Source organism: Mauremys reevesii, linkage group 21 (assembly GCF_016161935.1).
Source record: "Mauremys reevesii isolate NIE-2019 linkage group 21, ASM1616193v1, whole genome shotgun sequence".
Lineage (NCBI taxonomy): Eukaryota > Metazoa > Chordata > Testudines > Geoemydidae > Mauremys > Mauremys reevesii.
Genome location: NC_052643.1, coordinates 21,872,158 through 21,888,021, shown reverse-complemented (window position 1 = coordinate 21,888,021; position 15,864 = coordinate 21,872,158). Strand labels below are relative to the sequence as shown.

Below are 15,864 nucleotides of genomic sequence, written 5' to 3'. Positions count from 1 at the left end.
GCCAAGTGAAAGAGGTGGCTCGAGGCAAAAAGGCATCCTTTTAAAATTGGACGTCAGATCCTAGTGAGGAACATAGAAAGGGGCATAAACCCTGGCAGTCACGTGTAAAAAGTACGATAAGTCAGGTGGAGAGAGAACGTGAAGAGCAACTAGCTTAGGATACATAAATGAACAGCAAAAAATAAGTAAATCAGAAGTAAGAAACCTGCCAAACAGTCACTGGGGGGCCACTGGATGATCAAGGTGCTAAAGGAGCACTCAAGACAAAGCCATTGTGGAGAAGCTAAATGAACTCTTAGCATTGGTCTTCACTGCAGAGGGTGTGAGGGAGATCTCTACATGGTAGCCATTCTTTTTTGTGGCAGATATGAGGAGCTGTCCCTGATTTGAATCACAGAATATCAGGGTTGGAAGGGACCTCAAGAGGTCATCTAGTCCAACCCCCTGCTCAAAGCAGGAACAATCCCCAGAAAGATTTTTGCCCCAGATCCGTAAATGGCCCCCACAAGGATTGAACTCACAACCCTGGGTTTAGTATGCCAATGCTCAAACCACTGAGCTATCCCTCCCCCCACAGGGTGCCCATAGAGGAAGTTTTGAAACGGATTGATACATTAAACAGTAACAAGTGACCAGGACCAGATGGAATTCACCTAAGAGTTCTGAAGGAACTCAAATGTGAAATTGCAGAACTACTAATTATGGTATGTAACCTATTGCTTAAATCAGCCTCTGTACCAGATGACTAGAGGGTAGCTAATGTAACACCTGTTTTTTAAAAAGTTTCCAGAGGCAATGCTGGCAATTACAGGCCAGTAAGTTCACTTCAGTACCAGGCAAATTGGTTGAAACTAAAAACAAAATTATCAGACGTAGAGATGAACATAATATGTTGGGGAAGAGTCAACACAGCTTTTGTAAAGGGAAATCATGCCTCACCAATCTACTAGAATTCTTTGAGCATGTAGACAAGGATGATCCAGTCAATAAGGTATAATTGGACTTTCAGAAAGCCTTTGACAAAGTGAGCAGCCATGGGATAACAGGATAATAGATCAGTAACTGATTAAAAGAAAGAAAACAAAGGGTAGGAATAAATGGTCAGTTTTCACAATGGAAAGAGGTAAATAGCAGGGTCCCCCAAAGATCTGTACTTGGGCCTGTGCTTTTCAACATATTCATAAATTATCTTAAAAAAGGAGTAAACGGTGAGGTGGAAAAATATTTAGATGACATAAAATTACTCAAGTTATGCCTAAGGCTGACTGCGAAGAGTTGCAAAGGGATCTCACTAAACTGGGTGACAAAATGGCAAATGAAATTCAAAGTAATGCACACTGGAAATTACATATACAAAGTGATGGGGTCTAAATTAGCTATTACCACTCAAGAAAGATATCTTGGAGTCATCATTGGTAATTCTCTGAAAACATCTGCTCATTGTGTAGAGACAGTTAAAAAAAAACTAATAGAATGTTAGGAACCATTGGCAAAGGGATAGATAATAAAGCAGAAAATATCATATTGCCTCTATATAAATCCACGGTATGCCCACATCTTGAATACTGTGTGCAGTTCTGGTCACCCCATCTCAAAAAAGATATATTAGAATTGGAAAAGGTGCAGAGAAGGACAACAAAAATGATCAGGGGTATGAAACAGCTTCCATATGAGGAGAAATTAAAAGGTTTGGGATGGTTCAGCTTAGAAAAGAGAGGACATGGGGATATGATAGAGATGTATAAAACCATGAATGGTATGGAGAAGGTGAATGGGGAAGTGATATTTACCTCTTCACATAACACAAGAACTAGGGATTCTTCTTTGAGTGCTTGCTCATGTCTATTTCAGCGTAGGTATATGCTCGCCCCAGGCACTGCCGCTGGAAAGTTTTCCCCTCAGTGGTATCTGTCGGGTTGGCTCTGGGACCCCCTGAAGTCGTGCCTTCATAGCACCAGTATATAGGGCCCTGCTGACTCATGGTCCCCTTAGTTCCTTCTTACCACCTGTGATGGTTGCTGGAACGTCAGCTTGTCCTTGTGTTCTTCGCAAGTACTCCTCTCAGTGGACTTTTTCGACTTCTTGTATATAGTTATTCACTAGTGGTTAAGTTTTGGTTCCAATGTTTAGTATTTTGGTTAGAGAACCCTGCTTAGTGGGGTTAACACCTCTTGGCACCAGGGCATGCCTCGATCCCTGGGATTTAAGCAGTGTGCGCCATGCCACAAGCCAGTGCCTAGCAGTGATCCCCATTCTAGCTGCCTTAAGTGTTTGGGGGAGTCCCGCAAGAGCACTGCAGAATTTGTGAAGGGTTCAGGCCCTGCACTCAGAAGGACAGGGATAAGAGACTGAAATTCTTCCTCATGGAGGCAGCACTCCATCCTCCCTCAGAGACAAGCTACACCAACTCACCTCTGAGCACTTCTACCCTGGTGAGAAATACTCTGGCATCTCTGATGAAAAGGCAGCGTAGTTCGGCCTCTCTGGCATCAAGAAAGGACTCCTTTTCAGTCCTGGGACTCTCCACACAATCAGTCACCTCTGGTGCAGAAGAAGTCTACTCCTCCATGGGATTCTCGGCACTGCTCTCCATCACTGGTGCAAGAAAGAAGCAGAAGAAGATGGACTGGAGGCACTCCCCAACCCCAAGGTCCACCAGTTGCAGAGAGCCAGGCAGAGTGAGACACCATGCCACGCCACTAAGAAGCCAGCTGCCTGCATGGCACTGTTGACTCTGGCCCTGGATCTGTCAAGTGTGGCACTGTTTGACTCTCCACCAAGAGAGAGCCACCAGAGCACAGTCCTGGCACTACCATCCACACTGGAGGCATTTGAGACAGCAAGGGAGTTGCATCACTCCCAGTACCGCCATCTCCCACTGTTCGGGAACTGTCATTGCTGGCACCAGAAACAAGGTCAACCACGGCACCAAGGCCCCAAGTGCCGTCAAAAGGGAAGCCTGCCATGATGGCGCAGCACTGGTCTCCCCACTCCAGGCACCACTCTCCAGCACCAGTTGGTACTGTTCTGCTCTGGTCACCAAGAAGCAACTTCTTGAGTCAGACTTGAAGACGGCGTCTTACACCTCCCGCAGGAGCTGACATCTCTCCAACTGGCTCTACCCAACGGCTGACAAGAGCCAGGGTATCCTGCCAATGGCCTGGCCACCAGCACAGTGGCAAATGCCCATGCAATGGCCTTTCTGAACTCCCAGGGCATTTTCACTAGTCCAAGGATTGCAGTCCAGGAGATCATACTCCATTGTTTTGGAGTGTAGAGCTCCTATGGTGTAGGAATCATCTACTGGTACCGAGCACAGTACCAAGTCCCCAGTAACAGCACCGTGAGATCCTTCTGGTGCAGAAGGAGAAGAACAGTGCTCCATGGCTATGCAGACTTCTTTTTCTTCCTAGTCTGATGAGGCAGTGGCAGAAATATCTATAGCAAACATGCCAAACTTGCGGAAAAAACACAGAAATTTGGCTTGTGTTTGGCTTAATTGACTTGTGAGTTGCTTGTTGGCTAGGTTTTTGCTTGTAGCTTGTTGCTTGTTTGGCTTGAAACTTGTTGTAGCTTGCTTCTTTTTTTTTGATTGGCTCCTGGCAAGGAGGGGCAAGCAGGGGCAAGGGGGGGAGAGAGTCAGGGGTGCACAGCAGGCCCAACACAGTCTGCACACCAGGGGGATCTGGTCACATAAAGTGTTGGGGTTTTAGGGATTGGCTTATTTTGGCCTTGTTTTGAAATGGAATTATCTTGATTTTTGGCTTATTGTGAAAGTCTAGCTGCTTATTTACCATGTGAAAGTTGGCAACTGTGATCTATAGCCCCCTCTCAGGATGACTACAGAGCACACCAGAAGCTTCTCAGGAGAGTAACTCAAACCTGACAATTCAGGCAGAGGATATTTCAGAGTCCTCCCATGTTCTAGTGGATATCCTGGCACCATCCGATCCATTGCAAGTGGCTTTGCCCCTTAACGATGCCATTTGGACCCTATAAAAGCTTTATGGCAGACGCTAGCATCTCTGCAACCTACAGCGAAGAAGATGGAGAAGAAGTACTTTGTCCCATCCAAGGGATTCAAATTCTTATATACTCAGCCTCCTCCGGGTTCACTGGTGGTTACAGCAGTGAACGAACTGGAGCACACAGGTAACAAGGACCAACTCCAGAGACCAAGGATCCCAAAAAGTTAGATCTTTTTGGCAGGAAGGTCTACGCTATGACGTTAATTCTTGGAGTTCAATGTCTAAGTTCAGGCAGCTGTTGCCACAGGAATCTAGAGCCGAATTCTCGGTGTTGGTTGAAGAAGGAAGAGCGGTGGCAGAAGCATCACTTCCGGTGGCTTTGGACACAGTAGACTCCATAGCATGAACCATGGTTTTGGTTGTGGTTATGAGGAAGAGCTCATGGCTGCAGTCCTCAGGCCTTCCCTGGAAGTGCAGCAAATGGTGCAGGACCTCCCCTTTGAAGGCTTGTCACTCTTTTCAGAGCAGATAGACATTAAATTACATAGTCTGAAGGATTTTAGGGCCATTCTAGAATCCCTAGGGCTACACACACTGGCTCCATCTAGAAAGCATTTTTAGTCCCAACCATTGCCATGTTTCTACCCACCTTAGTGTAGGCAGTACTACAATAAGAGACGGGATAGAAGCTATAAGAGGAGGCCTCCTCCCCAGTCCTCGTCTGCCCACGTGCCCGGCCCCACCAAACAATCATTGGTGTCTAAGCAGATCTTTTGAGGTCACACTTGAGGACGGCGTACCAGGACACTGTATGGATCCATCTTCCCCAATTTTTGAGGATCAGTTATCCCACTTGTATCAGGCAAGGGCCCACATTAGCTTAGATTGCTGGGTGCTACACACAATAAGACTGAAATACATCATTCACTTCAGTTGTTCCTCTCCTTCCCACCCTCCCTCCATGTCCCTCTTCAGGGACCCTTCTCACAAGCAACTTCTAGCCCAGGAAGTGTGGATGCTGTTGGAGGTGGGAGAAGTAGAGGAGGTTCCTCCAGAGCTAAGGGGCAGGGGGTTCTACTCCTGCTATTTCCTAATCCCGAAGGCCAACGGCAGTCTCAGACCCATCCTAGATCTGTGAAACCTCAATAGATTTATAAAGAAGCTGAAGTTCTGCAAGGTCTCCTTGGCCTCCATTATCCCTTCTCTGGATCTAGAGGACTGGTATGCCACCCTCGACTTAAAGGACACTTATTTCCACATTTCAATCTTTCAAGGTCACAGAAGATTTCCTCTGATTCATTGTGAATCAGGTACACTACCAGTTTACTGTGCTCCCTTTCGGCCTGTCAGCAGCCCTTCGGGTATTCACGAAGTTCATGGCAGTCATTGCAGCCTTCTTGAGGAAGCAAAATACTCAGGTTTACCTGTACCTCGATGACTGGCTGATCAAAGGTCGGACCAAGGCCCAGGTGGAGGCAAATGTTTGGTTAATACTGTCAACCTTCAAGAAGACAGGCCTGTTGATAAACATGCAGAAATTGACCCTCTCACCAGTTCAAAGAATAGAATTTATAGGGATGGTCCTCAACTCAGTCCAGGCCAGAGCCTTCTGGATACCAGGTTCCAGGCACTAGGCATGATCATAGAGAGCCTTAGAAACCACCCCATCCACCGTAGCAAGAAACTGCGTAAAACTCCTGGGGCACATGGCCTCATGCACTTAAGTGGTGCAGCATACAAGATTACGACCTAGACCTCTCCAGACTTGGCTAGCGTCAGTGTACCAGCCAGGCCAAAATTGCTTAGACATGGTTCTCACACTTCCCCCTTTATTAATCACCACTCTCCTTTGGTGGTTGGACCCAAGGACAGTAGTTGTAGGTGTCTCAGTTTCAAGACCACATCTGTCAATGTCTCTTGTTACTGATGCATCTGTGCTGGGTTGGGGGGCTCAGCTAGGGGTACTCAGAACCCAGGGCCTCTGGTCCCAGGTAGAGCTCTTGCTACACATCAACACGGGGGAACTCAGAGCAATGTGCCTTGCCTGCCAAACCTTCCAGCCCCACCTGGAAGGCAAATGCATGTTGGTACTTACAGACAACACAATAGTGATGTTCTACATAAACAAACAGGGTCGAGCGTGCTCCTTTCACCTATGCCAGGAAGCCCTTTGCCTGTGGGAATTCTCTGTAACCCATTCAGTCCACGCAAAGCCTCCTACCTTCTGCACACAGAACAAGTTAGTGGATCGTCTCAGCAGATCCTTCTCCAATTATGAGTGGTTCATTCACCCAGACATTGTGAAGGACATTCTTCAGAGGCAGGGAGATCCCCAGATAGACTTGTTTGTGACGAGACACAACAGGAAGTGTCTGCAGTTCCTGCTCCTTCCTGAATCACAGCCCGGGCTCACTCACAGACATGTTTCTTCTTCCTTGGAAGGACCATCTCTTTTATGCATTTTCTCCCATTCCGCTCATACACAAGGTCCTGCTGAAAGTCAGAAAGGAAGGAACAAGCCTGATCCTGACAACCCCAGCCTGGCCACATCACCAGTGGTTTACCAGCCTTCTGGACCTCTTGGTGGAAACACCCATCAGCTTGCCTCCATTTCCAGATCTGATCTTCCAGGACCACAGCCATCTACATCATCCAAACCTCGAGTTCCTTCATCTCATGGCCTGGAAGCTTCATGGCTGAACCCCTGATTTGAGAGGTCCTTTTAGGGATCAGGAAACCATCCACTAGAGCTACATACCTGGCAAAGAGGAAAAGGTTCTCTGTCTGGTCAGCACAGAAAGGTGTTTTACCCATGCAGTCATCAGTGCCATTCATTCTGGATTATTTACTACACCTGAAGCAGCCAGGGCTATCGGTGTCATTGATAAGAGTCCACCTGGCTGCACTTTGGGCATTTCACTCGTGGGTAAATGGCTGGTCCATCTTTGCAAACTTGATCTGAAGTAATTTCCTCAAAGGCCTGTACAGACTGTACCCCCAAGTGCTACAACCAATCCCACCCTGGGATCTCAACCTGGTATTGTTGAGGCTTATGGGTCCCCCATTCAAGCCACTGGCAACATGTTCTCTCCTCTACTTGTCCTGGAAGGTGGCCTTTCTGGTGGCCATTACTACGGCTAGAGAAAGGTGTTGGAGATTAGGGTTCTTACTTCAGAACCTCCTTACATGGTATTCTTCAAGGACGAGGTCCAGCTGCGCCCTGACCCAGCCTTCCTCCTGAAGGTTGTTTCACAATTCCATAGTAACCTGGACATATTCTTCTAGTCTTCTGCACTCAGAAGGACAGGGATAAGAGACTGAAATTCTGCCTATATTTTCACATGCCAATAGCCAGGAGCAGAGATTTCACTCACTAAATGTCAGATATGCGCTTGCTTTCTACATAGAAGGACTAAATCATTTCAGAAAACTACACAGCTCTTTTTGGTGGTGGCAGACAAGATGAAAGGACTTCTGGTCTCAGCCCAGAGAATTTCATCGTGGATCACTTCTTGTATCTGCACATGCTATGACCTAGTGAAGATCACTGCTCCATCCCTGATGGCACACTCCACAAGGACACGAGCATCTTCAGCTGCATTCCTGGAAGAGCTCCCAATCCAGGACATCTGTAGAGCAGGAACGTACTCTTTGGTCCACACTTTTGCATCACACTGTGCGATAACTCATCAGGGCAGAGACAATGCTGGATTTGGCAGAGCAGTGCTACAATCTGCTTGTCAATAAACTCCGAACCCTCCTCCTATACCTGCTTGGGAGTCACCTGCATTGGAATGGACATGAGCAAGCACTCAAAGAAGAAAAAAAAATGCTAACCTTCCATAATGTGGTGTTCATGTCCATTCCAAACCCCCACTCTCACCAGGGCCGTCTTTAGGATTTATGGGGCCCTACACAGTATTCTTAAACTGGTGCCCCTATGCCGGCACAACTGGTGCCCCTACGCCGGTGCATTCGGCTCTGTGAATATGGCCTCTGCCTTCTGCTTAGTAAGGAGACTGCAGGGCGCACTGGGTGTGCGGGAGCTGACCCGCTCTTACCTGCTGTCTCGGTCATAGGTGTGGACTCCATGGGTGGGTGCTCCAGGGCTGGAGTGGAGGCGGGAGGTCGAGCACCCCCAGCACGATGAGAAGTCGGTGCCTATGAACCTGGTGGTGCCCCAAATTTTCAGGTGCCCTATGCAGCTGCGTATGCTGCATATGCCTAAGGATGGCCCTAACTCTCACCCCACCCCTCTGTTGGAGATAGCCGGCAAGGAGAAACAGAGGGGATGGCAGGGCCCTGTATCTGGCGCTATGAGGGTACGACTCCAGGGGACACCAGAACTGACCCAACAGATACTACTGAGGGGAAAACTTTCCAGCGGCAGTGCTTGGGGCGAGCACACACCTACATTGAATGGACATGAGCAACACATCTCGAAGAACAACAGTTACAGGTTAGTAACTGATTTTTATTCAGTTAAATTAATAGCAGGTTTAAAACAAATAAAAGGAAGTTCTTCTCACAATGCAATGTCAACATGTTGGACTGATTGCCATGGGATATTGTGAAGGCAAAAGTATACCTGGGTTCAAAAAAGAATTAGATAAGTTCATGGAGGATTGGTCCATAAATGGCTATTAACTGAGATGATCAAGGAATGCAACCCCATGCTCTGGGTGTCCCTAAACCTCCAACTACCAGAAGTTAGGACTGGATCACTCAAATTTGCCTTGTTCAGTTCATTCCCTCATCTGGCACTGGCCACTGTCAGAGACAGGATAACCATTGGTCTGACCCAGTATGGCTGTTCTTATCTTGATGTATGCTTGCAACTAAATGTAGGTCAGCACCATTTCATCTCTCTGTTGTAAGAAACAGGTCATTTTTCTACTGCTGTAGAGTCAGCATGGTCCGGAGGAGAGATGACACGACTGAAAGTCTGGTAACATCTCAGTTCTGGTTCTGGTCCTGGCTTTGCCAGCAGTTCTCTTGTAGATTTGGGCAAGTCATTTAACCACTCTGTCAGTTTCCAATCTGTATGATGAGGATAAGACTCACCTTACAGGGGTATTGTGTAGTGTGACTAATTAAAAATTGTCTATCATTTTGGAAATGTAAAATGTTGTATAAATGCCAAGTATTATTTCAGAATGTTTCTCTAGCTAAATGAATAGTGAACGTGTGTAGTTAAATAGATTGTAGTGTTGATTACAGGAGATATATTGGCAAACATTAACACAGCTGAGCTATTTTCAAGAAGTTTAATGGGGAAGATGAATTTTCACACAAGGGATTAATTGGATTCCTACTGCAGCAGCTTTCACTTAGTGCCAAATTCAGTAGTGGATTTTGGAAACAGTTTCTGTTGTACATTAGAGTGCTTTTAACTGGTCCATTTACCCTTGATTTCAGGCTAATCTAGATGAAGGCCAGATGAGTTCACCTACATTCCTTAGAGCTTTAATGACAGCAGTTTGTAAAGCAGCCATTATAGGTGAGTAACTTTCAAGATAAGGCTTTACAAAACAATCAAATATGAAAGTAATGAATTTACAGATTACTTGGGTTTTAATCACTTATTTTTCTGTTTGAGGCTGGCTAACCTTTCATACAAATTGTGCATCAATATTTTTGTACAGTTTTAGTGCTGAAGAAAGTGAAGTACTGATACCACTGTCAAGAGCCAGTCATAGTGCAGGAGAGGTGTGCCAGCTGCCCCTTCCCAAACATAGGTCTGCCAGTGCCCCTCAAGTCTTTATCTGCAGCACCTGTGTCCCCCTTGAGCGGGGACTTCCACCTCTGTCAAATTATGCCTGATTATTGATTTTCCGATGTAGATGAAAATCCACTAGATGCTATTCTGAAACAGGTTCTGTTTTTTTCTGGTACTCTAAATACAAAATTGGATTTAAAATCTTTGCAGCATTTCACTTTCAAAGTTTGATACCAGAGAAAAGTAAATTTATGTGGCTTAAATGCTGCTGTTATTTTCCTCTAAGATAACAGGAATCATGAGAATGTGCTAACAAGGCAATTACTATTTTACAGGTGTCATTCTTTCTTTCAAGTGTTTGCTCTTGGGATGGGTGTAATTGAATTTCATCTCACTGTTGCATGGATTTCAGAGAGGACAAAATCCAGGGAGAGTTCTTTTTTCTCTGAGAGTATAATCTTCTTGATACCACCTACTGTTAAAGTCTAGATGCTGCAGGATTTTATCATTCATGTTTAGGGGTTTCCTGATAATCCTTGCTCTGTGAATATCAGTAATGTCTTGTTCTGGTTTTGTTTTCTATCATCTCTATCTAGGTTTATATATTTTTGCTCAGATTTTCTCTATCATGCTCTTTGGTTTATATGCTGGCTAAAAGCTGCTGAATATTTTTCTACAGATAACTCTTCCTGTGGGGGTGTACATTTTTCTGGACTTCTAGCAGGCTTTGATATACTTTGATTTTCTTATTTGTGATTTAGTGTTCTATTCCTGTTTGTCTTTTGAAAGAAAAATGTCCTTGTAATTATTTCCAATCTGAGGAAAAAAAGAAAATTTTCAGCCTCTCTTTGTGTGTAGATCAGGGGTAGGCCACTACTCAAAGAACATATAATCTGCTTCTCAATGCTTCCCACTCCCCAAGTACAATGAACACTTTTAAAAACTCTGGACCACATTTTCAGTGAGGCGTCTATCCAGCCTTCGTGTATGCACATGAACTTGAATACTCGAACATCTACACCAGGGATCGGCAACGTTTCAGAAGTAGTGTGCCGAATCTTCATTTGTTCACTCTACTTTAAGGTTTCGCGTGCCAGTGATACATTTTAACATTCTTAGAAGGTCTCTTTCTATAAGTCTATAATATATAACTAAACTATTGTTGTATGTAAAGTAAATAAGGCTTTTTAAATGTTTAAGAAACTTCATTTAAAATTAAATTAAAATGCACAGCCCCTCGGACTGGTGGCCAGGACCCAGGCAGTGTGAGTGCCACTGAAAATCAGCTGATCTCCCACATTATGCTTGTGGGAATCTACACTGTAGGACAGAAGAGAAGATATAGCTCTTAGCCACAGCACAGGTCATGACCTCCTCGATACCCACTGTCTCAGTGCTGTTATGAGCTGCAGCATAAGAGGCCCAGGGTTCAAAAGTGGAAGCAGTCAGCACCCAATCTGCGACCTCTTAGACTGCCTCTTCTGAGCACTTTTGATGGGTTGGTAGAGGACCCGAACAATTAAACCTTGCAACATTAGCTGCTGCTACACACGTCATGCCCCTTCAGAAATTGCCTACTCCTTTCACAGCAGTTGGGAGACTATCATCTCTGACAGATGGATCTAGGAGATTATTTAAAAGGGTTATGCCATTCAAGTCTCTCCCCATTCTGTCTCTCCTTCCCTGTCCCTCTTCAAGGACCCTTCTCATGAGAACTTACTTCATCAGGAAATAGATCATTTGTTACGCCTGGGGGCCATAGAACCAGTCCTGGCACAACTCAGGGGCAAGGGATTTTAATCCCATTATTTCCTGATCCCCAAGGTGAAGGGAGATTAGAGACCCATTCTAGATCTAAGGGCATTAAATAAATGTGTGAAGGCGCAGAAGTTCAAAATGGTCATGCTAGCAGCCATTATTCCAGCTCTAAAGGAGGTTGGTTTTCAGCCCTCAACCTACAAGATGCCTACTTCCACATCTTGATACGACCGTCACACAGGAGATTCCTATGATTTACCATTGGGCAGGACCATTATCATCAGTACAAGATGCTCCCATTCGGCCTCTTGTCCACACCCACAGTATTCTCCAAGGTTCTCTCCATCATAGCAGCATATCTACAAACGTTGGACATTGTCTACCCATACTTAGACGACTGCCTCCTCAGGGCTCCCTTGTTCAAGGACACCATACAAGCCACCCAGATGACCATGTGCACATTTGCACAGCTGGGCCTGCAGCTCAACTTACAGAAATCAACACTGTCCCTGGTACAGTGACGAGTTTATTGGCGCCAACCTCTACACAGTACAAGCAAGAGCATTCCTCTTGCTACCCAGCCTCAGCACCCTCACAAGTCTCAGAGAGACAGTTCAGGCCAGCCCCCAAACATTGGCCAGGAACTGCCTACAGCTGCTTGGTCATATGGCAGCATGCATCTTCGTCACCCCAAATGCCAAGATGTTCATGAGATGTCTTCAGATATGGCTCAGTTCTGTCTATTCCCCGACCAGGGACAGACTAACGAAACTGCTATCACTGCCCTCTGCAGTAAAGCACTTATAGACTGGTGGAAAGATCCATCCAGTGTCCGAGTAGGCATGCCATTTGTGCAACCACCTCTGACTCCCTATTAAGCCGGGGAGCTCATCTACATGACCACAAGGTTCAGGGCAAGTGGGCTTCCACAGAAGCAACCCTCCATATCCATCTTTTGTAGCTAGAGGCTGTCCGGAACATCTGTGCACACTTTCTCCCTTTCATCAAGAACACACACACAAAAGTCACGACAGACAATATGACCTGTATGTTTTACGTAAATCGCCAGGCGGATGCCAGATTTCCTTCCCTCTGCACAGAAGCACTCAAACTGGAATTGGCGCATTGGTCACAACATGCTTGTCTCAGCCATCTATTTACCAGGGATACAGAATGTGACAGCCGACAGTCTCAGTCAAAACTTTTCTCACGACCACGAATGGGAACTGAACTCAGAGGTGCATCGAGACATATTAGCCCTTTGGGGAATCCTAACTACAGCTCTCGTCACTACTTACTGGAACAAGAAATGTCCTCTTTACTGCTCCAGGGCAGGCCTGAGGAAACATTCACTGGGAGATGCCCTCATCCTCCCAAGGGACAGGGACCTCTTGTATGCCTTTCCCCATTTCCTCTTCTAGCCAAGATCCTGTTGAAAATTCAACGAGACAAAGCGAGAGTTATTCTGATTGCCCCCTTCTGGCCAACACAAGTCTGGTTCCCTTTAAGTACATCTCGTGGCCATAACTGCTTTCCACCATCAGGTAGATGGATACTCAGTGTTCGCTCACTGAGATTCCTTAAGGCAGGGGTTCTCAAACTGGAGGTCGGGACCCCTCAGGGGGTCACAAGGTTATTACATGGGGGGTTGTGAGCTGTCAGCCTCCACCCCAAACCCCGCTTTGCCTCCAGCATTTATAATAGTGTTAAATACATTGAAAAGTGTTTTTAATTTATAAGCGGGGGGTCGCACTCAGAGGCTTGCTATGTTAAAAGGGTCACCAGTACAAAAGTTTGAGAAACACTGCCTTAAGGGCATTGGGAATCTCTTCCCACATGTGAGACCACCTGCTCCAGCTTGGGATCTTAACCTAGTTTTCAGGGCTTTGACTAGACCTCCTTTTGAGCCCATGGCAACTTGGTGTCTCTTTCACCTGTCCAAGAAGACAGCATTTCTAATTGCCATCACCTCAGCTAGGCACATAGGAGAAATAGCAGCCCTGATGGCACACCCACCGTACATGGTCTTTCTTAAAGACAAAGTAATTCTGAGGCTGCCTCCCACTTTTCTCCCTAAAGTTACCTTCACTTTCCATATGAATCAACAGATCCATCTTCCTTTTTTTCCCAAAACCACATTGTGATAACAGGGAGGCAATTCTGCATATGCAAAATGTTAGAAGCATTCTACTTGGACAAGACTAAGGACTTCAGGAAGTCCTCTAAACTCTTCCTTTCACTCATGGAAAGATTCAATGGCTCCGTGCTATCGGTTTAAAGACTATCCAAATGGGTCTCTGGTTGCATTAATCACTGTTATCAAGGGTGCAACCTGTTGCCTCCATCTGGAGTTTGTACGCACTCCACAAGGTCAATTTCTAACTTGGTCAAATTTTTTAAAGATGTCCCTATTGCAGAAATCTGCAGAGCAGCACTTTGGGCTTCTGTCCACACTTTCACAGAACGTTACATGATCACTGGAGAGTCAGCCTTCGATGCCATCTTCAGCTCCACAGTACTCTATGTAGTAACAGAGTCTACTTTGAAGCCCCAGCCCTCCATGGAGAATACTACTGTGAAGTCATTTGCATTCTCATTACCACTACAGAAGTTATTTTTCCTCCCTTGGTATCCTACTGTGAATTGAATTGTCTCGTTAAACTGACCTCACACTTGGTGAGGCAACTCCCATCTTTTCCTGTATTTATACCTGTATTTTCCACTCCATGCATCTGATGAAGTGGGTTCCAGCCCATGAAAGCTTATGCCTAAATAAATTTGTTAGCCTCTAAGGTGCCACAAGGACTCCTTGTTGTTTTTGCTGCTACAGACTAACACAGCTACCGCTCTGAAACCTGTCATCTGCAGTGGAGCACCCAGAGGGACACTACTTGAATAAGAAGAGGAAGTTACTCACCTTGTGCAGTAACACAATGGTTCTTCAAGGTGTGTGTTCCTATGGGTGCTCCACAACCTGTCCTTGTCTCCACTACTTCGCAGTTCTCTATAAGGGGCTCTGCGGTAGAGAAGAAACTGAGCGGGGTTCCTTCACACAGTGCTAGATAGCTTCGAGGCAGACCATGAGGGGGGAGAGCGCATGTGCAAGCTGAACAGACACTGCTACCTAAAATGTCTGATTAGAGGTGCTGGGATACAAATACATCTATCCATGGGGGGACGCATCTCGAAGAACCATTGTTACTGCACAAGGTGAGTAACTTTCTCTTCCTATTATAGAAATAGCCAGTATAATGTGAGTACAATTTTGCACATTCATACATGAAGGCTGGGTAGAGAGGCCTGGCTGAAAATGTGGTCCAGAGTCTCTGAAAGTATTCATTGTACTTGGGGAGTGAGAAGCACTGAGAAACAGATATGTTCCTATCATAGAAATAGCCCATACTCTTTTATGTCCCATCTGTTTCAGTTCTCTTCCCATTTCTGACTAACCTGAGTTTGTCATTTCTATTTGAATAAATAAATATGATGAAAAACCTGCCCCTGGCCTCAGACCTACCAAAAGTAACCCTGATTCTTCTTTTCTCTCCAGCGGATTCTTCTAGTTTCCGTGTGGACACTGCTGTTATCAAGCAGAGAGTGCCGATCTTACTCAAGTACCTAGACTCAGATACAGAGAAGGAACTACAAGCACTTTATGCACTACAAGCATCAATAGTAAAACTTGATCAGCCTCCTAGTAAGTGTTTTTTTGTGTTTGGGATTTGAAAAATGACTATTTGGCATTGAAGGGAAAGATCCAGCTGGAGAATTAGATTTGGGTCTCAGATAGAGTCTGGTAGATTGTGCTCTTCCTAAACGGAGAACAGACTGGTTAGGTGGGTGCCAGGGGGCTGAAGGCAAACTACTATTATAGCATCCAATTATACAGTGCATGGCTTTAGACCAATACTCTTCCCTACCCTCCTGGCTGAAGGTGAGCTCCTCTATTGGCTGCCACCATAAGCAGCCAAGAAGGAAATGCCCATAATGTGGAGAGAGGAAAAAGAAAAATTTTAAATCCTCTGCTGTATTTAGTAGCAATTGCTCTACTTACTCACATTTCAGGGCAACTACACCCACACCATGACCCCTGGAGGGCATCTGCTCTTGGGTCTTCAGCCATCACCTCTCTTGGTTAGAGACCAGGGTTTCTCTCCCTCCTGACAGGAGTTTTTGCAGGCTGTACGGTTCCCTCTCTACACTGTGATATCCCCAGCAAGCCAGGCTGCCTAAACAGGCCAAAGTTTGCACTTTGCTTTCTTCCCGAAGGCTTTGAACAGTTGGAATTGCCAGCAGTCCCAAGTTACCACACAGCCCTTTCTAAGCAAATACATTTATTCTTAAGACTAAAGCATTACAGAGAAAACTTATTAAAAACCATAAAAGAACCTACATGCCTGATAATAAGCCTACCAGGCT

At 45.6% G+C, this 15,864-nt stretch overlaps 1 protein-coding gene across 13 annotated transcripts in view; it reads left to right on the top strand.

The window, feature by feature from the left end:
* EIF4G3 (eukaryotic translation initiation factor 4 gamma 3) overlaps positions 1-15,864 on the top strand; it is a 466,091-nt gene that overhangs the window by 448,677 nt on the left and 1,550 nt on the right. For all 13 annotated transcript variants that reach the window (XM_039509520.1, XM_039509526.1, XM_039509519.1 and 10 more), the window contains 2 exons: positions 9,387-9,468; positions 14,996-15,142. In XM_039509520.1, the coding sequence (XP_039365454.1) occupies positions 9,387-9,468; positions 14,996-15,142 (229 nt within the window). The remainder of the gene's footprint in view (positions 1-9,386; positions 9,469-14,995; positions 15,143-15,864) is intronic.